We start from the raw sequence: 26,517 nt of genomic DNA, 5'->3' as shown, positions 1-26,517 counted from the left end.
AAAACTTTTAGACAATGCATGTAAAGATATCCAAACCCTTAGCTTCTCCCATGTTATTATTTCTAAATAATCTGTAACCTGTCATCATAATGTCAAATTAGTATAAAACATTTGCCATCAAAAACACTTTAGTGTATTCAAAATGCTTCATATACCCTCTTGTGCTATATTCCTTACAATAATCCTGTAAGGTAAGTCAGCATTATTTTCCCATATATAGACAAAGCAATGAAGTTGTGGTTGATCGGTGTGACAGTATATCTTCTGTAATTGGATCTCTTACTTTTTTAAAAAAATACATCAGATTCTCCATATTTGTTCTCTGAGAAACAAACGGAGAAAGCAACAAAAATGCAGTAAAAAAATCTAACAAGATGTTATATATGTGAAATTATTTGGAGCTACTCTTACCAAGAAAATTATGTATTGGGGAATGGTTGGATGTCTTTACTAATAAGGGACAAGATCACTCTCTTTCCTCCGAAGGTATTAATAATTGTGGAAGAAGTTCTGTAAGTTGAAACGAGCTATAGAAATGCTCTTGCATAACATCTAAAACTCACCAGTTTGCTCAGCTTGACCAGAAATCATAGACTTAGTGAAATACTTGAAGGTGACACATAGTATATAAAAAACACGCATAAAACAATACTTGGGAAGAAATAAGAGATATGCCATTCCCTTCATTCAGAGTCAAGTCACTTCTAGCCCATGTTTCAACAAGACTGTCAAATCCCATTTAGCCAACCACTTCTCTGTCTGTTGCATGATTAACATGTGAATTCATATATATGACACAATGCAAGATATAACAGACATAAACTCATTGGGACCGAAATCCCCCAAAGCAAACGACAGCATACCGCTCAATGGAGTAAAGACAGTCTAAGGACTTCTTCTGACAGAAATGTTGTCCTGGACTATTAGTCAACAAATTTGTTAAGAGATTCACTCTTAGAAAAGCAATTTATCACTGTGAGGGGGGTCACTGCCAGTGCTCTAGACAGGCTGTCTGCCCTTGCTCCACACACACACACCCATGTTCCTGGGCAGTGCAGCTGCTCTGGCCCCTCAGGAAGGCTGGGACAAGGGAAGCCTGGGGAACTCCAGGCAGAACCTAAGGACGAACCATCAGTCAGGTTATAGGAGGGCAGAGATGAAAATTCAGAGTCTTCAGATCCCATGACATCTGAAGAAGAGTCAGTGGGAAAGGAAGAGAGCTGGAGCACAGTGGCAGAAGAGCTGAAGTCCATCTTTTGCACTGTGGGCAAGTTGACTTGGGCCTAGGAGAATGACCCCTAACAAGAGTCAATGAGAAGCTTCTCTGTTGCAAGTGGCTGAGAAAGAGTGCCTTTGACCACCCCAGTCCCAGGAAACTCTCCTGCTCTGCCAGCTCTTTGAGGCTCGAAACACCCAACAGACCCTCCCATGACCAACCCAACCCAACTGAGGCACTGGTAGTACAAATGGCAACATGAGGAGTCTACCTAAGGAGCAAGAAGGCAGTCAACGTTTACCGCTAGCTACTGCTACCAATTCTCATTAAAAGGTTTATTCATCAGCAGGACTCCAGTGGCCTCAGTGACAGGATCTGAGGCCAGTATTGAATTGTTACTACATGTTACATATGTTGAATATAAATAATTATATGAAGATCTGAATGATTATTGGTTCAAGCACAGCATTTTAAAGCCATGTACCAACTCCAAGGTCTTCTGAGAATTGAGGGGACTTGTTGATAGTGACTTTCACTTCCCTAAAATTGCTACTTTCAACCCCCTGAGGAGCCAAAGAGCACATCCATTGACTTCTCACACCACGGTGAGACCCAACAAGGTGACACAATCAAGAAGCTGTTAGCATTTCAGAAACAAACTGCTAAGCAAACTATTTCCTCCTCATCAGCATATCAGCCTGACATCTAGCTTAGCTGACCTTTGTGCAGAATTTTGCTAGGTATGATAGGACTGATCTAATATGTATTTAATTATTCACATGTGACCATCTTTCAGTCATAAAGATAGAGGTTCCTACACTGTGCCACAGACAAATATACAACATTTGCTAGGAGTGATGCTACAGCTTACTGGATTTTCGGATTCTGTCAGAACACAGCTCTACCGTAAGGAGAGGCAAGTTTGCTTGTGTGTGAGAGTGTGTGCACACATGCACACATGCATGTGCTGTAATGTAAGCCCATCACTTTTATCAACGTGGACGCATCGTAGTGAAATCACTACATAAGACCACAAGTCTTCAGAAGAAATTCCCATTTATCTGTTCATTTTCTATCTACCAACCTTTGTTCTGAAGCTTTCCGGTTTTTGAAAAAAATGTTAGAACAATGCCTCAGTCGTTTTCTCATCCTTCCAGCTATGTTAATTTGCACTAGAAAAGATGCAAAGACATACTTCTAATCAAAACTGAGCTACAACTTGTTTATAACGGAGATGCGAGAGGATTGCAACCCTTCGCAATTTAGTTTACTCTAATAAGACATAGTCTTTAAGGCAAAGAAGACAGATGGTACTTTTTCCTGTAAAACCACTACTGTTTAGATACTTAGGAAGAACCATATGTTTGCTTTTATAGTAAAGAAATGTGTGGGAAGGACTCTGTCCCACAAAAATCTACTGAACAGCTGATGAATGCACATAAGCCATAAAAAGCCCTGTTTGCAATAAGAGGAAACGGATATGGCTACAAACCCTTACTGATGAGAGACAAACAACAGATATCTTGTTAAAAGGAAGATACAGATCATTCCCCAACAGCACATGTGGCCGCCAATGGAGGTAATAATTATGGAGGAATGCCACCGTTTATTGATTCCATGTTGTGAAATATATATATATATACATATATACGGCTTTCACAATGCTGAATCTAACTTAAATGCACATTGGCACTCTGATTTTGAAGACACTGGTTGGCACCATGGCAACAGAATCTTGTGGAAAGTGTTCCAAAGTTCTCCATATGCATACAAACATATGAACTTACATACATCCATGTAGCCTGCTGGAATTTGTCAAGTTGTTTAGATTTTATATTGATTTATATTGATTTATATCTCTTATTTCATCTGTGTGGAGGTGATCTAGCGCTAAATTAATTCAGCAAAGCAGTGATCAGGTGATCTAGTGTTCGGCTCGATCGTTTGTTTAAAAAAAATACTTCAAGATGACTAGGGAGAAAGACCACCTACTATACCATCAGGAAAACCACCCAAAGTCATGCTCCCAGTATAATGAAACAAACAATCATGCTAGCAAACTGTTGTCGTTAGAAAAAAGTAGAAGGCCCCAGTAGCAGGGGTGAGGGCAGGGGAGTCCAATTGGAAGGATAAAATGATGGTCTGATTCACATTGGCATTCACATTGTGTGATCATTGAAAAATACTTCAAATTCACCTGTGTCAATTCCAGAGCAAATAATTTATTTTATTTTTTATTTTTTAAAATTTATTTAACTTATATGCGGCCCACTCTACCCAAAGGTCTCTGGGCAGCTTACAACAATTAAAATACAATAAAAAGATAACACAATTAATATACAGTTAAAATAGATATTCTAAAAATTGCCGTCAAGACCCACAGTTGACATTATTTCAATTAAAAGCCTTCTGGAACAGGAAGGCTTTGACCTGGCGCCGAAATGTCATCAGCATCAGCGCCAGATGAATCTCAGTCAGGAGGGCATTACAAAGTACTTTTCAAGGTAGTCACACACTAAGTTCCAAATGTATTTTAAGAATTTAGTTTAGTGCTAATTAAGATTAATTAAGATTAAGTGCTAATTAATTAAGCACTAATTAAGACCAAAGTCTGAGAGACAGTGGAAGACAGGAGGGCCTGGAGTGCTCTGGTCCATGGGGTCACGAAGAGTCGGACACAACTAAATGACTAAACAACAACAACAACAACAACAATAACAATAACAAGACAGACAGCCCCTACCCTAAAAATGCCACCAGGTGGCCATCATCCCTTCCACACGCTCCCTGCTTACAAATGGAATCTCTACCAATTAAGTTCCTATTAAAGCAGTTGTGGACCGTCAAATCATTTCTGACTCATGGCAATCCTTACCAAAGTTCTCTAGGTATAATGTTCTCAGGAATAGTTTACAAGTCCCTTCTCTGTGACTGTGCACCTTGCCCAAGTCTATACAGGCCAGTTCTCTGTTGCCAAGTGGTACAGTGGGGAATCAAATTCTCAGCCTCCAGCTCCTCATGCAGGTACCTAACTTATTGAACTATCTAACCAATCCCCATGAAATATTCGGCATATATATGCACATTTATCTCTGGAGTTAATGGATCCAAAGTGCCTACAGGATGTCACCTCAGAATTGCATGAGTCTCCATTTTATGATTTCTTATATATACTGATGTCCAGTATGGATGTTTGGCCTTCATTTTCAAAGATGATCATCTCCATTAGATGCACCATTTGGGGTTGGGGAGAGAGAAGAAGTAAGTAGTTAAGGTTGAGCAGTAGCACACTGACAGACCCGCAGGTGATTAACTTACCCAATACAAACCTGGAAGATACATAAACAGTGAAGGCAGAATATAGTGGCTAAGACAATGAGATGTGAGCCAACAAACTTCACATTGGTTGCAAAACTTGTTAGTGGCCTTAGGCAGGCCATCTCTCTTCTCTCCATTTTGAAATAATAATATAGCCTATCCTACATGGCTGCTATCAAGGACTGCTCCATACTGCATGCTCTGAACAATGGAAATACTATTCTCTAGCACAGCAGCTGTATCAGCTTGTTGCAGCAAACATTAAAAAAAGCATCTTATGCAGCCTTAAAGGCTAACAAGGTGGCTTCTATTGCTGTTGTTTGTTTGGAATAAGCTTTCATGAACCATTAGTGTGTCTTAAAATGCCACAAGACTCCTTCTCGTTGAAACTCCTATGGGAATATTAAATATTATTATACATTGATTTTCTAAGCTAACTTGAAATTTTTCTAAGAGCAGAGCATTGCAAAGTGTAGATTTTAGCTGAAAAATACACTGGCAAACTGACTACAGAGGTTCACACTACATTCAGATACCACTTCCCTTTGTCTGTCCATATGTCTTCCCATCAGACAGCACAAGCTCACTCCTAAGTGTTTGTTTATCAGTGGTCTATTACACCACTACAGTTTGATCAGGTAAGGCCAGTATATAGAGATTTCAAACAATTGAATTCCTGGCAGTCTTTGGACCCTAGACTTCTCAAGCATCCCTCCCTCAGGGAGGTCTCATAAACCGGCAGGTAGTGGCCTCCTTACCTATGGCAAAGTTCATTCCTTGTTTTTCCCCTTCATGTAGCCAAAGCAAATTCTACTCAAAAAGAGACAGGTTACCTACCTGTAACCATGGTTCTTCAAGTGGACCTCTGTGAATTCACACAATAGGGTCTTGACAGCACCTGCGCTAGTCCTCTTGGAATCTTCTAGAGCTTTTGTAGAAAACTGACGAAGTTTAGAGTTGCCCCTATCGCACATGCTCCACCCACCTCAGCCTTCAGTTCCATTTATACGCCACAATAGCCTGAGCTTATAAAAAACATAGTCAGTGAAGGATAGTGGGGAGGCTGGGTGGGATGTGTGAATTCACAGAGGTCCACTTGAAGAACCATGGTTACAGGTAAGTAACCTGTCTTTCTTCATCGTGGCCTCTGTGAATGCACACAATAGGGCGACTAGCAAGCTCACTTACCGGAAGGAGGGCTGTCACTGTAGAACAGAGGTCAACACTGCTCTTCCAAAACTTGTCTCATTCTTGGCCCTAGTTTGTAGTACGTCATGAATGTTGACGCATTAGACGAGGCTTGTCCAACCTTGGCCCTCCAGATGTTCTTGGACTTCAACTCCCAGAAGCCTTCAGCACCACCTCTGCTGGCCAGCACCACCTCTGCTGGCCAGGATTTCTGGGAGTTGAAGTCTAAGAACATCTGGAGGGCCAAGGTTGGACAAGCCTGCATTAGACTAAGTGGCTGCTCTACAGATGTCTGGAACATCGATACCACGTAGTAAGGCCGTAGATGTTGCAGCAGCTCTGGTGGAATGTGCTTTCAGACCTTCAGGAGTTTTGCCTTGAAGTTCGTAGGCCAGAGTAATAGTGGAGACAAGCCATCTGGAGACAGTAGAAGAGGAAGCAGGAGAACCTTTATGTTGTTCATGGAAACATATGAATAGCTTTGGGGCAGCACGAAAGTCCTTAGTACGTAAAACGTAATACGCCAAGGCTCTTCTAACGTCCAGAGAATGAAGCATGCACTCAATATCGGATGTACTATAGGTTCAGGAAATAAAGTCGGCAATACAGTGGTGCCTCGCATAGCGACGTTAATCCATGCAGCAAAAATCGCTGCTAAGCAAGTTCGTCACTATGCGATTTAAAAAAGCCCATAGAAACGCATTAAAACCTGTTTAATGCATTCCTATGGGCTTAAAACTCACCTTAAAGCGAAGATCCTCCATACGGCGGCCATTTTCGCTGCCTCTTAAGCGAGGAATCCGTCCCTAAACACAGCGGGCAGCCATTTTTTTAACCCGGTGGCCATTTTGGAACCGCCGATCAGCTGTTCAAAAATCATTGCTTTGCGATGATCGGTAAGCGAAACAGGGAACCGATCATCGCAAAGCGAAAAAAACCCATTTAAAACATCGCAATGCGATCGCAAAATCTTCGTTACTATGCGGTTTCATCACCCGTTAAGCGAGGCACCACTGTATAAGGGGTTGATTGAGGTGGAAATCAGAGACAACTTTGGGCAAGAAAGAAAAGTCAGGATGTAAAGTAACCTTATCCTTAAAGAATTGAAGACAGGGAGCGTCAGATCTGAGAGCTGCCAGCTCACTCGCTCTTCTCGCCGATGTAATTGCAACAAAAAAATAAAGTTTTATATGAAAGTAACCAAATGTCACAAGAGGCCATAGGTTCAAAAGGGTGATGAGTAACTCTAAGTAGTCCTTTTTAAGGCAACTGAACTTCTTGGCACCCATAATGCAAACCCTGGTCTTTAGAACACATGGGCTGACGTCCATGCATAGTTTTATGCATGATGGCTTTATTGGCCACAGCAATTTTTTGCAAATCAAACATTTCTTTTTCTGCCCTCTTTTGTCCTGATACTCCCTTGGGAGCCCTTTTCTCATCAAACAACTGTTGTGGCCATGGAATGGGGAGGAAATCTTTAATTTCGGAAAACTGCTGCTACCAGTAAATTAAAGATTTGCTACCAATGGTTTCCTGTGATGAATGGGATCTTAAGGGGACCTTATTACCTTCACAGCCGAATCATCAATGTTTAATTTAAGAAAAAATCCTATCGCTGAAGACATCAGGCTTATATTGCATAAATTCACACAACAGGACTTCAGCCATCATCTTTAGAAAATGCATGATTTAACAATGAAAAATACAGGGTGACTTTCCCATAAAGGAGTCCTTGTGTAGGAAGGGCATATATAAACCCCTGAAGTTTTCATAATATGCTTGTGCATTATATATACTTTCTGAACTGTGTAAGAAATATGTTCTGTTATACCAGCAACTCTGTCTTTGCAAATAATAATAAGTCACAGCAGTAAATCTGCACGTAGTCTGTCATTTTGAACTGTAATCCTGCAGATCATCTGTGATATGCACAGCAAACTGCCAGTTTGAGACAATCTCACTGCTTAAATGTACTTTCGTGTTGGAACACACTGGGTTTTACACTTGCCTAAGGAAATGCCCTGCTGTGGGAACTCCTTGCATTAAATCCAGGCATTTTACAACACTAGGGAATCAGTTATGGAATGAATAATATAGCTAACCTTCAAATGCTTTCCTAACATGACTGCTGTTCTAGAACCCCTGCAGACTACTAGATACTCATGCCGACTCCTTGTAGACCACAAAGTACATTGGAAAAAGTGTGCTGAGAACAACTTGGTACACTTCAGTTTTGTGCGAATGGCTTTGGTTTTTATCAAAACCTTGATGTCCAACATTTGCCAGATGCAAAATGAAAATTTTTAAGTCCTATTAATTTTCAGAAAACATCCAGAAAAATTTCCAGTGCTCTAAAAATAGTGTCACCTGACTTAGGTCACTACCCTGTTGCTTTTTCCCCATGCATAGAAGGGGAATCACAGAAACAGATGGTGCTAATTTAAGACGTACTGCTTGGGTGCTAGACATGTGTGTAACCAGGTAAAGCATCTTATATGCAACCAGCAGTTCGCCTGCAGCTATTTCTATGATTTTCCTTTAATTTGCAGTAAAAAGCAACACAATTATTATTTTTTTAAAAAATCTGTTTACTAAACAAAACATTTTAGTGTGCCAATGTCCAGTTCAGTCTGAGTGGAAACATTTTTTTTAGGGAAAAGACAACACACCGTTACTGTGGTTCAAATACTGTATTATAGTGAAAGCTTTATGTGAAAATTATTTGTGGTAGAATATTTGTCCTTGATTTTTGTGCTTCCCTCACAAGGTTTATTTAAATATGAGGAAGGAAAGCACTGAAAACTGTTGACACACTAATATTAGTACACTCAACAAACTGCATCATATTCTGTAGTTGTCTACTCATCTACATCTAACAGAGTTTCATTCTCTCCCACGGAGGTTGCTGGTGCACCTCCAGTTTCACAGTCACTATGTGCAGAATCACCTGTACATTTTTTCCAAAGGTCTTGCAGGAATTTTTTTCCCCCCAAAAAACACAAGATTTTATCCCACATCCCTAGTTTCCAAACACCTCTCCTCCAGCCAAACTAACTTCTATCTCACTATCCTGATTGAGAAGCAGGGGTGGTAATACAGTATTTTTGACTTGTTACTGAACAGTTTAGTTTTGTTACTGAACAGCTGGGAAAACTGAAACTCTTGGCTATCAGCTGCAAACAACCCAGTTAATACTGCTTGTCCTTAGCATAGAAAATGAATATACTTCAGTTACAAGCAGGTGAAATTTCAAGGACGACAGTGTTCCTGTTGTGCCTCTGAGCTACCTTGCACTGACTGTTCTCACAATTCTGACTTGCATGTTAATGAGAAAAATAGACTGCAGTTGAGATAAAAGATACAGCTGATCAGAGTGACTTTGAATAGGATGCTTTGGTTTTGAAATCAAGAAATTAAAGCAGATTTTTTAAGAAAACGTTGCAATCTTTCTGAAAGCATATTATAGGCTACAATCTACAAAAAAATTAAGGTTAAATTAATTTGTTAGTTTTAAAGATTCTACAAGACTTTGGTTTTTGTGAAACATGGTAGTTCTCTTTTAAAAATGTATGAACACACTGTGGGCCTACAAATTTGTTTCCAACACCAAAACATTAACTAGGTTTAGATCGCTTTCATGCAGAAGCCCACTTTATTTATATCCGCACTTAATCCAGCACAAACCATTCCACTACACAACTGAAAGTCAGAAGCTCTTGCTGATCTACAGCAACTCCACCAGAGATTTGCCTGTGCTCTCTGATCTAGAGTAGACAGGTTCCTTGAACTTAGTTGGTTTATGAGGATCAAAGGTACAGATTAATTTATTAGATTCTCTCGATTTGGGGAAAAGGGAAAATCCAGCAGTTTTGATTCCAATTTTTTGTTCCCCGGATTCACATCTGGCCCAGAAATGGTTGCTTTTGACATTTTAAACAAGTGCACATCAGTTTCTTTTTTATGGGAGGGTGGATACTGATCACCTCCTAAAGCTCCAATACATAACGCTCAAGTTGACCACATCTGTCCTAGGTGGAACCACATGGATACTGTAAGTCTGCAAAGATTCCAGAATTTTGTATCATGAAGCTTCTGTTGCCCCATTTGCAGAAAGGGGGGGCATACTCAATTGAATCAACTTCTTTTGAAAGACTGGACTTATATGGAATGTTTGACAGGGAATGCAATGCAGTTTGGCTTTTTCCTACACTTACACAGGCTAACCAAATCCAGACTTCTAATTTCCACCTCTCCTTCTTCATACAGATACTTCATTGGCCAAAACTAAAAAGTGACTGTCCTACAATCCAAATACAACCACTTAGATGTGAATTGTGACTTGATCTGTTCTTTATAACTCCCTTCTTATGAAACATAAGGAAAAAAGAGAGAAAACGTAGCAAAGCCCTCATATCCCGTTTCCCCAAAAATAAGACCTAATCTGAAAATAAACTCTAGTATGATTTTTCAGGATGCTCATAATATAAGCCCTACCCCCAAAATAAATCCCAGTTAAGTGAAACCTCGCCCTCCACCATTGTGCAGCAACCAGAAGAAGATGATATGACTGTATTTGAATAAAAGTAGATTGTTGTAGATTGCTGTTCTCTGAAGCCAAAGATGGAGAAACTATACAGTTAGCAAAAACAAGATCTGGAGCTGATTGTGGCTCTGATCATCAGCTTCTTATAGCAAAACCGAAGCTTAAACTGAAGAAAGTAGGAAAAACCACTGGGCTAGTCAGGTATAATCTAAACCAAATTCCTTATGAATACACAGTGGAAGTGAAGAACAGATTCAAGGAACCAGATTTGGTGGACAGAGTGCCTGAATAACTATGGATGGAGGCTCATAACATTGTACAGGAGGCAGCAACAAAAACCATCCCAAAGAAAAGGAAATGCAAGAAAGCAAAGTGGCTGTCCAACAAGGTCTTACAAATAGCAGAGAAGAGAAGGGAAACAAAATGCAAGAGAGATAGGGAAAGTTACAGAAAATTAAATGCAGACTTCCAAAGAATAGCAAGGAGAGACAAGAGGGCCCTCTTTAACGAACAGTGCAAAGAAGTAGAGGAAAATAATAGAAAGGGAAAACCCAGAGATCTGTTCAAGAAAATTGGAGATATTAAAGAAACGTTTTGTGCAAAGAAGGACATGATAAAGGACAAAAATGGTAGGGACCTAACAGAAGCAGAAGACATCAAGAAGAGGTGGCAAGAAAACAGAGGAATTATACCAGAAAGATCTGGATGTCCTGAGCAACCCAGATAGTGTGGTTGCTGACCTAGAGCCAGACATCCTAGAGAGTGAAGTCAAGTGGGCCTTAGGAAGCATGGCTAACAACAAGGCCAGTGGAGGAGATGGCATTCCAGCTGAACTATTTAAAATCTTAAAAGATGATGCTGTTAAGGTGCTACATTCAATATGCCAGCAAGTGTGGAAAACTCAGCAGGGGCCAGAGGATTGGAAAATATCAGTCTACATCCCAATCCCAAAGAAAGGGGGGTGCCAAAGAGAAGACTCCCTGGAAAATACCCCGAGGTTGGGAAAGCGTAATGGCAAGAGGAAAAGGGGACGACAGAGGATAAGATGGTGGGATAGTGTCATCGAAGCTACCAGTATGAATTTGACCCAACTCCGGGAGGCAGTGGAAGACAAGATGGCCTGGCATGCTCTGGTCCATGGGATCACGAAGAGTCAGACATGATTTGACTAAACAACAAGCCTTGAGAAAAGAAGACTGAGGGAAGAGATGATATCACTAAACAACAAGATTGTTGTAATGGGAAAAATCCCCTGAAAATACGCTTTTTTTGGACAAAAATTAATATAAGACCCATTTTATTTTGGGGGAAACAAGGTAGATTGTGTTTATTCTGATGGCTCACAAATTCTCCCGCCTTGTTCCATGACAACATAATATGCATCTTCATGAAAAGAAGGGAGTGTACAAAAAAAGGCTCTAGGCCTTCATCAAGAATCAAATTATTCTGGATAGCTCAAACCACTCCAAAGTTCTTCTCATAACTGTGAAGTAACTATCTCCATTTCCCATAGTCTAATAGATTTCATTTATATATGTACTAATTTAGTAGCAAGCTACAGGCAATAAGCATTCTTAGCATAACTTCTGAAACCATATCAAAAGGAGTGTCTATCTCTCTGTACGATTGGGGGGGTGGGGGGGTTAAAAATTATTTTATTTATTTATATTCCAAAACTTGTGAAGGCACCATCAGGGTATCTATATGTTTGCTACTACAGTGGTGCCCCGCTTGACGACAATAATCCATTCCAGCAAAATCGTTGTCAAGTGAAAAAAAAAAACCATTGGAATGCATTGAAAACCGGTCAATGCGTTCCAATGAGGGAAATACCTGCTCGTGCAGCGAAAATCCTCCATACAGCAGCCATTTTCTGCTCCCTGTCTTGCGAAATGAGGTCAGCAAAACAGCGGGGAGCCATTTTGAGAGCCACTGATCAGCTGTTTTTAGATCGGCATTTAGCGAAAAATCGATTCCCGAAACAGGTAACTGATCGCCGTCAAGCGGATTTTCCCCGCACAAACATAGTTTTGTGATCACTATAGAGATCGCAAAATACTCATCGTCAAGCGATTTCATCATCTAAAGAGGTAATTATCAAGCGGGGCACCACTGTATCACCTCAGTCCAAATATATGTACCTTCATGGTCTCAATATTTTCACTTTATGCACGATGCTGTTTTATGCACATAATTTTTGTGTGTATATACACACGCAACCATGCACAATTCAAGAGTTTTCAATGAATCCCAGAAAAAACTACTGTCCCTCAACCAACACTCACCCACTCCCTGCTGTATGATACAGGCAAAAAAGAACCTTTACTAAAGCAGAGAGATTTGATCAGAGTGCTCAGCTTATGGGTTTCAGCAGCTCATTCCCATTTGCACATTGCCTCATGCACAGATGACAGGCAGGAAGAAGTCTGACAGATCCCCAGTTGCTATTATCACCAGAGAGGAGAGAGAGGTTAAAGTGCCCACCTTCTGTATCTGACAGTGATTAGCCAATGAACATAATAATCAGTCTGTCTAGAAGCATCTGGTGCTGCCACCAAGATTTCTCTTACAGCAAAAGCTGACATAAATTTAGAAATGTGTATTCTTTAAAAAAATAAATACTGAGGAATTTCTAGGGGAACCCAAATCAGTTCCACATTTAGAACTGATGAAGTCTATTTAAAATCTGGTCCCTGCACATCCCTATTAATGCAAGCCCAAATACAGAATTCCAAGTACTGTACAATGTCTCTGAGTAACTCAGGTAGAAAAAGTATTTCTCCCACAATGACTAGAGCAAATAGGATTTTAAAAAAATCACAAAGAAAATTGCCTGTTAAAATGTTTGACAACGGATGAATATTGCTTGCTTCACTTGTTTCATTTCTGAAGAAACTACATACCATGCCAGTCAAGGGCAGAGGCTCCCAAACTTTTTCGAGTTGCAACCCCCTTTTATAATAGCCAAGTAACCTGCAACCCCCTTGCCATATTTGGATTAAAAGGCATTTTAATGGGGGGAAAGTCATCCCTTTTCAGAAACCAGAGGCTTCTTTCTCTCCCAAAGGGCCTGTTTCTTATACGTACACCTGCACACTAACTTTAATCTCCTGCTCCAAAAGGTCAAGGAAGAAATTATTTAAGGGCTAAAATGCAAAAAAACAAAAAAACAAAAAACAAAAAAAATTAGAGAGTTGTGACTCCTCCTTGGTGGGAATCACAACTCTCAGGTTGGGAAGCAATGCTCTAGAAGGAAGATTATTGCAGTTCCAGGTTTTGATGAGGTACTGATCATTTGTTTCAATACTGTATATCCTAGGCCCCATTTCTATGGTGAGGGATGAGACAAACTCTGTAAGTTGGATCACAAAGTTTAAAAATGAGTCACAAAGTTTGTTGTAATAAACACACACACACACACACAAGTGCATTTGATGAAGAGTCTTCCCTACAAAAGCTTTTGCCAAACTACATTCATTACTTAAATATAGTTAAACGCTTTGATGCTCCCAGGCTTAGTTCAATTCATTCTTTAAAATACAACCACCCAATTCTTTTGATAACTAGATATCAGCTTATCTCAAAGTGTCTCTCCTGGGACTCCCAACCCACCATTCCATAGTTGGGTATGCAGAGTTTGCTATACTTTTGTGCGCATTAAGCCTGCAGCTCTGAAGTGAGAATAAGGTATTAGAAAAGGAATGGAGCAATATACTTTGGGTCCCCTTTCCCTCCTCTTCCTATGTCCAGGCCAGATAAAAAGGTAAGGTGGGCCAGATGTGGCCCACGGGCCATAGTTTGGAGACCCCTGCTTTAAACCAAAGGATTTCCCCCTTCTCTTTTGGGAATAATCTATCAAACAAAACAAGAAAAACAAAACAACAAAAAAAAACCCAAAATAAATAAAAAGATTAATCAACCAAGTAGGAATCCTATCATTAACTTTAACTGCTGCAATAGTGACACCTGCAAGGCATGAGGAATTATAAAAGTACTCTGCTAACTCCCATGGGAAGAATAGGGAGAATGCACCAGATTGCCAAATAGGAAAAAATTGACAGCTTTAATTCATATTTTGAAAAAATGAGCTCAGGTATTAGAACAAGCACTGACTTGAAATTGGACAGATAAAGCGGCAGAAATGAGCAAATGCAAATTTCAGTAAAAATGGCAAAGGCTGACAGGCAAAGCATGTATTTTCCACCTTTGCTTTCATCCAATAAAAGAGGCAGCAGCAACTATCAAACATTTTCCCTTGCTTCTAACATTTCCAAAAGGATTTGGATGCAACCTTTTTGGCAGCTATAGGAATCAACTGATAAACATCCTTGAACTGGGTTTTGAACACCTGCGCCTCTGGAGTTAAGCTGTTCTGGAAAATTGTTTGTACCCTTCTATCTTTTTCCCCCTAAGGAAAAGATTAAATTTATAACTGTGTCAGTAAAGTGTGGGCTGTTTTCTTGCTTCTCTTTCCTCTGACAGGCTCTTCACCTTTGCAGTCTTTCAAAGAGGCTGGTGTATAAATAGAATAGCTTTCAATTAATAGTAATCTTGCCCATACCATGCTTCCATTTGGGAGCTCCTATGCTCATGTGGTAATAAAATACCAATAGAGATAATGCACTGAATTTTGGTGATAGGCTGCTCTGCTATATCACATAGTTATTAAATAATTTCTTTATTCCATGAGTTATGCATAATCATAGGTTGGCAATGAAGCCACCATTCCATGCCCTCTGGAAAGCAGAAACAGATTGCCCTAACTGCATTTTTAAAAGTTCCTCTATGTGTCTATAAAGCATTGTTGTTGTTTAGTCATTTAGTCGTGTCCGACTCTTCGTGATCCCATGGACCAGAGCACGCCAGGCCCTCCTGTCTTCCACTGCCTCCCGGAGTTGGGTCAAATTCATGTTGGTAGCTTTGATGACACTGTCCAACCATCTCATCTCCTTCTCCTCTTGCCTTCACATTTTCCCAACATCAGGGTCTTCTCCAAGGAGTCTTCTCTTCTCATGAGATGGCCAAAGTATTGGAGCCTCAGCTTCAGAATCTGTCCTTCCAGTGAGCACTTGGGGTTGATTTCCTTCAAAATGGATAGGTTTATTCTCCTTGCAGTCTAGGGGACTCTCAAGACCCTCCTCCAGCACCACAATTCAAAAACATCAATTCTTTGGTAGTTAGCTTTCTTTATGGTCCAGCTCTCATTTCCGTACATCACCAAAGTAAAACCATAGCTTTGACTATTCGGACTTTTGTTGGCAAGGTGATGTCTCTGCTTTTTAAGATGCCGTCTAAGTTTGTCATTGCTTTCCTCCCAAGAAGCAGGCATCTTCTAATTTTGTGGCTACTAGGTTCAAAGTACTGTACAGTTTTCTCTTCTGATATGCCACAACACCATACAGCCATGGCATTTGGTACTGGACACCAACTAAGCACTTAGAAACTGAATTTCTTTTGAAGAAAGACCTATGGTAAGCAAAGCATGCAGGCAAAACACAGTTAAACCATAGAAGTATTTAGCTGCAATACCTAAATAGAACCACTATATTCAGGGACAAAACGTCTCTGAAAGCCAAGTTCTATGATGAAGTTGTCTTTAGTACAGTATGTATATGCTTTTGGAAACTTGGAAAAGTTAAGGGAAAGAGAATGCTGATCTAACATCGACAGTTTTGATCAGCAAAGCTCAGCTTAAATTGTTGAACTGACTGACTGACTGACGGACGGACTGACTGACTGACAGGGCAAATGAGGGAAGGCTTTACAAGTTTTAGTACTACCTCTGCAGCTTGTGTCCTCCAGAATTAGGAGAAAATAAAGAATGAAACTGTTCAAAAATAAGCCTACAAATGGATTCAATCCACACAATTTACATATGCCACAGAATTCATCATGGATAGGGAAGAATTACTTTCAGAAGAGTACACACAGCTCTAATATCAACTGACAATTTGATTAACAAAGCATTTCACTTATTATTGTTGGTGAACAAGGATGCCATTATGCTGTGTAAGCCAATCCAAAAAAAAAAAAAAAAAAGGGCACTGCTAGACAAACTTGCGAGATAATTTGCATTTAGGTTTCCTACAGATGCAAAGCTCGGATGCAGCAACAAACTCTGTAGTTAAGAGTACCTGCCTTGGAAGAAATAGGAGCCTTACCTCCAGTCATTCACTCTGAAGCTGGAGTCTACGTGAATCAAACCGCACTATGAGGCATAGAGCACACATAAAGACTTCTTGATGTCTGACACAACAAAACCCCTTGCATTTACGCCATGACAAATTATAAAGCTTGGTGCTTCCACAGCTTCTTTTGTTTATGTGCAGTGCCAATTTCCGCATCAGCATAGCTAGGCAGAAATAAGGCAGAAAAGACCACAGCCTTTTATGTTCAACACATAAAAGGTGGTCTTGGGATTGGTATTTTCTGATGGTAATGGACTTTGAATTCTTGTCTGTTGTTCAGCAAAGTACACTAAAGTGCTCCAGCAAAGGGATCCCCAACCCCCGGTCCACGGTCTGTAGAGGTCCATGGGCTTCCTGGAACTGGGCTGCGGATACGGATCTCTGTACCCACCCACCCCCGTACGCATGGAGGTTGTGTCGCGCTCACAGAGGGGCGTGTTGTGCTCGTACGCCCCCCACGAGCAAAACGTGCCCACCCACGAGCGCGTCACAAACACCTGCACACAGAGCCCCCACCCTCCAACCGGTCCGTGGTCCCAAAACGGTTGGGGATCGCTGCTCTAGCAGAGAATTCCAAGCACCTCACTGAAGTACAAATCCCAAGATGTCCACAGGATGGGGATTTGGCAACTAAAGGAGTTTCAATCTGCTACAAATGTGTAGTAGTGTAGGTTCGTTATTGGATTCAAGTCCCTCCTTCTACAAAAGAAAGACTCCCCAAACATCCTCCCCCCCCCTCTCAAATACACATACAGTGTTTCATTAAGCTCCTGTATCTAGAACAGTGACCTACACTATTATGTGTGGTATGAGTACTAATAGAAGGAAGATGAGTAAACCATGTATTAAACAGCAAATATAATGTATCTACATTTATAGCACAAGCTGTCCTGAAGTACCTGAGATAAAACACAGATCAAAAAGAGCAAGACTTTTCCATATAGGCTTCCGGTGCCTTTAACAATTGTGGGGATGAAGAAACCAGCAGGCATAGCTTGCATTAAAAGATGGACCTACTGAAATTTCTTCTTCTACCCAATTATTAAAGGTACTGGAACTCTGTCCTTTTTTCATCTGGCCGCCCTGCAATGAACCAAATGCATAAATGGTTTATTAAGGATAATCTCAGTGGATCTCAGTGATCATAATAGGGCACTAAACTACGGATGTTTGTACTACATAAATGCAAAGCGATAGGGCTGCTATTACATGTGGTAGCATAACTGCAGTCAAGAAATCATAAAATCTGCTGCTTAAAGTTTTAGAAAAAGAAAGAAATGCAACAGACTGCCTTGCCTTATTGTCCTTCATCTGACTGGCATTCTAAAAGACAATGCTTCAAAAGTTTGCTTTATTCTTTTTCTTGCACTTAACAATACGTAACAATAGCTCCTCTCACAATTCCAACAACTATCTTTAGTGAAATATCCAACAACTGTTCTTTAAAAAGAAGCAACACTTAGCCAGATGGCAGTGGGGGTGTTACACCCAGGATAAAAACAAGGAACACATGTTGAACAACGGGATGCATTTCCTTTCCCTTTGGGGGAAATTTAATGTTAGGAAAATCAGGGGTATACAAGAGAAGACTTTCTCTCCAGTTACCTAATTGCATTGCAGTTAGAAAAAAAAACTAGTAGAAAAAAAATCAGCAAACCTTGTTTAAAAACATACTGGCTGCAGGATAGGCAGGAGGAATAAACAACAACAGAAGATAAAGGCTTTAAATAACAATAAAACAGATTTCGCCAAGTGATTTACTATCAATAGTAACTAGAGGAAGGAGTACACACATAGAAAATGGAAACACCAGACACCTATCAATGGGACTCCATCACTGTATATTCGTCACTAATCCAGCAAAGCCATGTGTGGGGCAAGTAATGACAGATAAATGGAGCCTGCCATACTTAAAGATAAAGAACATGAAACCCATTCCTATTTGTACTGCAGGTTTGCCATGTCCAGTCACAGACCGGGAGAGGGCTCTATGTAACATTTGCATTTTCCTAACGCCATATTTGTTGAGAGTACACAGCGCTGTTGTTATGCTGTTTGAAATTTTCTTCTGCAGTCTCCAAAACTGAGGAAAAAAACACACAACACAGGAGACGTTCCTTTCACCAAAAGTGTATTTACAAAATGTACATACGTAGCACCTCAGAATTGGCAGATTCTCACGATTCCTTCCAACAAAGTGACGAGCAGCTCCTCCCTACATTAACCCAACAAATAAGCCTAGTCAGCAACTTGCTTCTACAGTGATGCCTCGACTTACGAACGCCCCTATTTACGATCATTTTGATTTACGAACAGTTCAGGTTGCAAAATTTTGCTTCGACTTGCGACCGGAGTTTCCACTTACGACCAGGAAAAGGCAGGGGGGAAAGGTGGGAAATTCTAATTTCTAGCCGTTCGTGGTGAAGAGACTGCTTCTTTGTAGAAGAACGGATTATGGTTGTAAGTCGAGGCACCACTGTATATTGTTGCACAATGCAAGTATGATGCAGCAAACTGAAATCTGCACATGTGCGGAAGTATCACATGACTTTTCCTGGCTAAGCGCCAACCTGAATGACTCAGCCTTTTCCAGTTTCCCATAAACCAAGAAGACAATTCCACATCGTATTTTAAACAAAATATTGACAAGCTCACTTGTCCCATGCCATTGCCTTTTGATTAATTACTGTATTAAGATGTCTATCTTGATATATCTCAAAAGGTTCCGAGCAGGTTTCATGACTTCCTAGATTTTATATGCAACCAAACATAGAGAACTCTTGGTTTTTGAACTCCACTGTAACTTGCTTGAAAACTGAGGCAAATATATAAATAAAAATGCAATCCTCAAAGCCAAAACATTTCTTTACAAAATACATATTATTCCCAAGGCATTTCCAGCAACTATTCAGAATCTTAAAAGTGAGGAGGGGAGGGCGAACAGGAGCAATTTATTCTTAAGGTTGAGAATGTTGAGTATTGCTGCCCATTTCCAGGTGCAAAAACATTTCTGTGAATGTAACAAATTCACTTGCACTGAGTGAAAAGCTGCCCAAACACACCTGGAGCTTTTCAAAACTGACTTAATATTGTATTAAAGTAAACATGTTAAGGACAAGAACAGTTAGAGACATCCATTTAAAAAAAATTTTTTAAAAGCTCTTGGCCTCCATGTGTTATTTAAAGGAAAAATCTTTTGTGTGTGGACACATCTGTATGCTACTTAACATAAAAAGCAAAGCATTAAGGGCCATGGAGAACAAGCCACAAGCAGCAGGACGAAGAAGTCACTTCTAACTGTGAACCAAATTTCAGCTAGAAACAGCTCCAGCAGTTAAAGGGGGGAAATGGATATCTAAAGAGAGGTCCATGACTGCAAATTGCAATTTCTCTTTCCTAAACGTAAACTGTCAAATGGCTCATCCCAATCAGCACCATTACACAAACCAGATGTGTCAGCACTAATACTAAGACCTCTTACCACTCACAAACTGGACAATAATATCGTTTAAATGAGAGTATGAATTCCGTAAAAAGTTGATCATTTATGTCAAGTTGTCCTCCAATAGTTTTTTTTTTCATATGGATGCTACTGATACAAAAGAAGTTCATATACTTCAATGGTATTATCAGTGCAAACTCCCCATATGTCTTCCTAATGGACTTTGTTGTCTAAAAATGCAGTGCTGCACAACATATATTCCAACATCATCTCCTTTCTATTACAGATGGACAGTTTGTATAATATAGCTGTTATACTTAGATATGAGACTGTCCGCCACTTTTTGAAACTGTTGTGAGATCCTCTGAGCAGGTACTTGGCATCTTGTGTTCATCTTACCTTTCATGGTGCTGACAGACAAATGCCCATGTCATAGGAAAGAGCAAATTCTGTAAAATACAGAAGTATTATTTTTGCACTTGCCCTCATGATTGGGGCAGCCTTCAGGAGTAGATTTGGAAAGGATATTAAAAATTGTCCTAGGGAATTCAACATATCTGAACCACAACTTTTTAAGGACACATATGCTGAATAACCTGGGGGTGTGTGTGGAAACTATACTCCAAAATTTATGAACTCCAAGTTCAAAACCAAAAGAGAGAGAAATGTTGGCTATACAGTGGTGCCTCGCAAGATGAATTTAATTCGTTCCGCGGTTAATGTCATCTTGTGAAAAATTTGTCTTGCGAAACGTGTTTTCCCATAGGAATGCACTGAAATCTAATTAATGCGTTCCTACAGTATGAGCAAAAAAAGTCAGAACAAAGTCAAATTGGGTTTACAAAGATATATGCTCTTTAAAGCCATATACATTGTGCAGATGATTTCAAAAATTTCAATCAAAAAACTTTAACTTTTTAAACATCATAGAAAACCATTTAAAAATCAGCAAACATGAGGCAGGAACAAAAAAACGGAAAACATTCAGCTTGCGAAGCACGGCCATAAGAACATTCGTCTTGCGAGCCATCAACCCCATCGCCAAAACCATTCGTCTTGTGAGTTTTTCGTCCCGTGAGGCATTCGTCTTGCGAGGCACCACTTTTATGTACATAAAACATTTGTTTTTATACATAACTCAAAAGACTAAAAACTAAACTTATAGACTGTACTATGCACAGTTATCTAATGGGAATACAAAACTCACATTGTTCTAATGATAAAACAACGTAACTACATATGTTGATAGCACTGCTTCAGGTCTACTTGGATTCAAAGCTAAAGACTATTCCAAACCTTAATTTCTAACAGTATACAGATCATGGTGACATTTATTCTTACTTATTGCTCAACAGGAAAAGTTTTCAAGCCACACACATTCATAAGGAAGCAAAGTTTTCCTCACATGTAGCTAATCATTTTAAATATGTCCTGTTCTATGGTATACATAATTGCCTGGGGGCTTGGCATTTCCTGTAGTCTCAGCCACTGAAATACATGGAACCATTTAGAATAATAATAATAAATGATGGATCTCAGCGCTTAATCCTTCAATTGTATTTCACTGGGTGCATTTGTGATGCCAAAACCAAAAGCAATGTTTGGAAAAGACACATCCTTTGCTACTCCTATCATGTTTCCTTTTTGGAGGCTGTATTCAAACACACTTCATATGGATGATGAAACTCAAATATTTAACTTTGACTTAATATAAAGATGTATCCAGTTCCTTTCTTATTATATTTGTGTCTTTAATCTAAGCATACATTTGAGCTCAGCAAGGACTATTACACCCTAAATAAGTGTTCAGAGTGAAAATGATGTGTAATGCGGCAGTAGCAAGATCCTTCCACTCCAGAAGCACCACTGGATTGCTTCTGACACAAGCAAGGAAAAAGAACACTAGGATCAATAACATTTGCTACCACCGCCCCCAATGCAATGAACATTAGGGGAAAGGCATATCCCCACATGTTTTGTGTACACATGACAGACAGCCACGGCCAATTCCTGCTTCCAAACATGTCTACCTCCGTCAAACACTTGGCTAAAAACACTTATCAATATTAAACTTTTATGGGCATATGTAACATGTGAGGACTGTGAACTGGCAAAATGTTGCTTTTCCACCATGCAACATATAAGATAGTGAACCATCTTTCAATCTATAGTTATAACTAGAAGAACTAATGATTCAGAGAAGCTCATAACGCAACACTAAAAAGTTTCCCAGTGTTCAAAAAATCCAGATGAACAAATCTTCATATTCCTGACACATGGGTTCAAGTAAAAATTGCCCATGCTTAACTTTTTGTAATGAAGTAACACACATACACGAGAGGGACGTGGTGGCGCTGTGGGCTAAACCGCAGAAGCCTGTGCTGCAGGGTCAGAAGACCAAGCAGTCGTAAGATCGAATCCACGTGACGGAGTGAGTGCCCGTCACTTGTCCCAGCTCCCGCCAACCTAGCGGTTCGAAAGCATGCAAATGCAAGTAGATCAATAGGAACCACCTCGGTGGGAAGGTAACAGCGTTCCATGTCTAAGTCACACTGGCCATGTGACCACGGAAGATTGTCTTCGGACAAAACGCTGGCTCTATGGCTTGGAAACGGGGATGAGCACCGCCCCTAGTCGAACACGACTGGACAAAAATTGTCAAGGGGAACCTTTACCTTTAACACACACACACACACTATGTTAACTCAGATGTCCTGTTTCCTAACCTCTCACACAGAAATAAACTCAGATCAGTAGCTTTGGAAAAAAATCCTCTACCGGGCAATACATTGGCACAGGATCAGTCATTAGCTGAATCAGAAAAGGTTGTCCACACATCTTCACCTTTAGAAACAAGCCTTCCTACGCAAGTCTTCTTGGCAAGGGCACAGAGAGTCATGGTTTCCGAACACTACAACACAAATATCCAGGTGTTCTCCAGGCATGTAGAAAGATGCAAGGATGTTGACACAAGCTACTGATTCACCAGTCCTGTGACAGGAAGAACCAGCCACAGCTCCCCAGTGTTTTTATATTTGTATTTTTAATACCAACTTTTTTTTTAAAAAAAAAGTGTTCTGATTAACTTCTGTCACACAAAAATGCTCCACGCTGAGCCTTTACCCCACACCAAGGCCCACCTGTTTCCACCATTCACCTTTGTTCTTTTTGTGTGCTATTCTTTGAATTCCTGTAGCTTCAGGTCTCCATTCCTCTTTCAGCCCCTGAGTAGCACCATGTGCATCAAAGCAATGCTAAAAGGACTGAGTGCAAAATACAGGCTCTCTGAAAGAAGCCATCTAGCCCTGCCCAGCAGAATTTCCATCCTTGTGAAAATACATTAAAACAAGTAGGACACAACCCACCGACCTCTTCAAGCAAAGGCTTTTTAACTGACAACCCAATAATCAAAACCACTTCTTGAGAGAGGAAAAGAAGACCATCTTAGGTCTCTAAAGGGAAAAGCGAGATTCTTTCCTGATTGCAGCAGTCTGCTACTAGTTTGAACACATTTGCATTTCATAGTTATTCAAGGTAATAAATCTAAGCCTTGCCAAATATGCTATAGGTTATTGTTAGAAAATCTTGCTAAACCTTAAGCTCACCACAAGAACGGATAGAGTGCAGTGTTATAATGCTGACATTGAACTATTTCAATAAACAAAAACTAGATAAAAATCCCTAAACTTTAAAACTACATTTATTTGTTGCTTTTTTTCCAATAAAAATGGGATAAAACATTATAGAGGGATTAGGATAACTAGGAGCATGCCAGGAAAATCGCCTCATGTTTGTGCGACACAAAGGAAACTCTCTTGACCAAAATCCTTTTTTCTTCTCCCAGATACAGGCTGTGCAACAATGGAAATCACAGAGGCTAACTGAAGCTAATCAACAAGAAGCCGGGTGCATGCCAGGTACGTGCCGAGTACAGAACTGGGACATAGCCAGGCATGCAAGCAGCACTTAATTAGCCTCAATTAGCCATCATGGCTTCTGGGAACACATAGCCTGTGCAGAAAAACACAACAGGATTTTGGTCCTTCTGCTTTATTTTCAAATATTGACCTGCAATCAAAGCTTAATGGGCTTATTTTAGATATTTTTTTATAAAATCCATATGCAGTGGATATGCTTTTCTAATCTTGGGCCCTTGTGTGAGGACATCCTCCAAGTTTTGGTCACAGCTTTCTTGCCCCATATGAAAGCAGTTTCTCCCATTACTTAGAAAGGATGCTATCACCACAAAATCTCATGTTTGGGGCCAAACCCAGTGTGATAGGGAATTACAAGCTCCAGACAAACAACCCCTTCTTCCTCCCCAAACAGGATTTCCTCAGAGATACATGCCTTAGTAATTTTAGACTTGTAATCAAGCTCAGGTTTAACTTCCAATGGCCACTCTCAAAACAAAGCACGCTAAACTGCAAGATATGTAGGTAAAGAAAATCACACTCTAAGATAGGCAAACTTTTTTCTTATTTAGGGGAGGACCTCTGCAAAATAATGGGATAGATCAAATGTAGATTTGATCTTTACTAAACCATCAGACTGATCTTTACTAGACCATCCATTAACAGGTCTTTATACCTCATAAAGGTATACAATACAGAATCTCCGGTTACAGAATCTAGCAACCAAGGTTGTCAGGAATTTTTCATGTTAGGAATGTTGTTAAATTATTGTTACAACAACAAAATTGATCAAGAGACTAAATGATTCAGACATCCTGTAGTAAGATAAAACTACCCAGATTAGTGACATCTCTCTCTCTCTCTCTCTCTCTTTCTCTCTCTCTCTCTCTCTCTCTCTGTGTGTGTGTGTGTGTGTCACTACTCTGTATATATATATATATACTGTATATACACACACAGTATTAGATACTCTACAGTATTAGAGAAATAACCAAGTGCTTTAGTTTATACTAACTTATTTCATATATCAAGGCTCCTTAATTATTCCTGACTGAAAAGTGGGATATCTTAACCAGTCATATTTAAGGTTCCCGCCGTGATGAAGTAAATTCGCGTTCTTAACCCAAAACAACAAAGCATGGAATTCAACATTAGCAGCTGACATATAGGAACTGCCAGATACATGCAAATTCCATTAAAAAACAATTCTAACATTTTATATGTTCTTTAAATTGTTAGTTCAAATTTAAGAACAACCCTTTAGCCATCATAATATCAAGCATTTCCTCCTCTGATCTTCCAAAAAGCATATAAAAGGCAGAGGTGAATGAGCAATTTATACAGAGATATGGACTAGAAGAAATGAAAATGTTTTGCTCTGGCATATGCTTCACTTTGAATTTGACAGCTAATGTGAGAGCATATGCTTGACAGCTGTCCAAGCAAAGGAAACTTGAAAGAAGGAGGAGAAGAACACCTCCTGGAGGGGGAGATGCTGGCCAAATCCTTTTACACAGACCTAAGAAATATAAATTTGCAGACAACTAGCTGGAAGAAGGGCAGGACATCTCAGAAATAAATTCAGAAGGCTATTGGTGGACCTGCTAGCTGGACCTGTTATACAATGCGAGCTTAGGGAGGAACCAAATTCAACCAATGGTCCACTGCTCAGGCACCAAGGAAAACATCTTTAAGAATTCTGGTGGAATTAGAATTCCTTCCTTGGCACAAAAAGTTACATCTGCTGAAATTCCCTCTTCTACACAACTGTTAAAAAATCTACAGGCATGCAATCCATATAGGCAACTGGGAGATACTGTTAAGGTGATCATGGTTGATCCCAGGAAGTTGCAAACAGTGGTTTAGGCATACAGTACCAGACAGCAAGTGACAGGGAGGTCTTGCCACACAAAACTCGCTATACTATGTGGCAAGTATTTGGCACAATATTCTTGTAGGTTTTTATCCACAGGCATGTTTCCCCAAAACAACTTTTTAGAACCAACTGAGTTCTTTCAGGACCAAAACTATTTTTTTCCCTAAAATAGCTGAGATCCATGGCACCCTATTTTTCTCAAATAAATTAAGAAGTGCATTTCTCTCTTTCACTGCCCAAAATTGATGATTAGATTGCACAATGCCCCTAGAAGAGGTTTCCTTTGTAAACACTGATCTTATTGAAAAGAAGAATCATCTTGGAAAAAAAGACACTTTTGGAGCAGCACATCATACACAGATACAACACAAAGCCTACTCTTAGGAGAGGTCATTTTTACTCCATCTACACATAGGAAATTATGGGAGGAGCTCTGATTTTATCTGGTTCCAATGCATACGCTTTTAAAAAGCATCATAAAATCATCCTTTTGGTGTAAGGTCATTGATTAGCTTGCTCTTTCACAGAGACAGAGAGAGAGCACTCACTTTTGCTGATGTCTTTCTGACAGCCTGGAAGCCTCTGCTGCTGCTTTTCTTGCTATAAAGTCTTCCCTCTTCAGAACTTCTCCGCTGCCCCGAAAACCAAGTTCCACCAGCTGGCGGGCCATATCTTCATTCTAAAGGACCAAATGGCAGATCAGGTAGATCAGGGGAAAAACAGTATTCTGGGCAACGTTTCAGGCAGGAACAAATGTACTGTATAGAAAATGCCGCAAATAATGTTGATCAGCAGAGTAAAGTGCATTAGACAAGCCAATTGAATCAAT

At 40.0% G+C, this 26,517-nt stretch overlaps 1 protein-coding gene across 1 annotated transcript in view; it reads right to left on the bottom strand.

Annotated features, from left to right (window-relative positions):
- Positions 1–26,517, bottom strand: part of CFAP299 (cilia and flagella associated protein 299) — a 311,988-nt gene that overhangs the window by 279,638 nt on the left and 5,833 nt on the right. The window contains exon 2 of the mRNA XM_020803170.3: positions 26,237–26,367. Within this exon, the coding sequence (XP_020658829.3) occupies positions 26,237–26,367 (131 nt within the window). The remainder of the gene's footprint in view (positions 1–26,236; positions 26,368–26,517) is intronic.

The sequence above is a fragment of the Pogona vitticeps genome, chromosome 5 (assembly GCF_051106095.1).
Source record: "Pogona vitticeps strain Pit_001003342236 chromosome 5, PviZW2.1, whole genome shotgun sequence".
Classification (NCBI taxonomy): Eukaryota; Metazoa; Chordata; class Lepidosauria; order Squamata; family Agamidae; genus Pogona; species Pogona vitticeps.
This window is presented reverse-complemented; position numbering and strand designations above follow the sequence as displayed.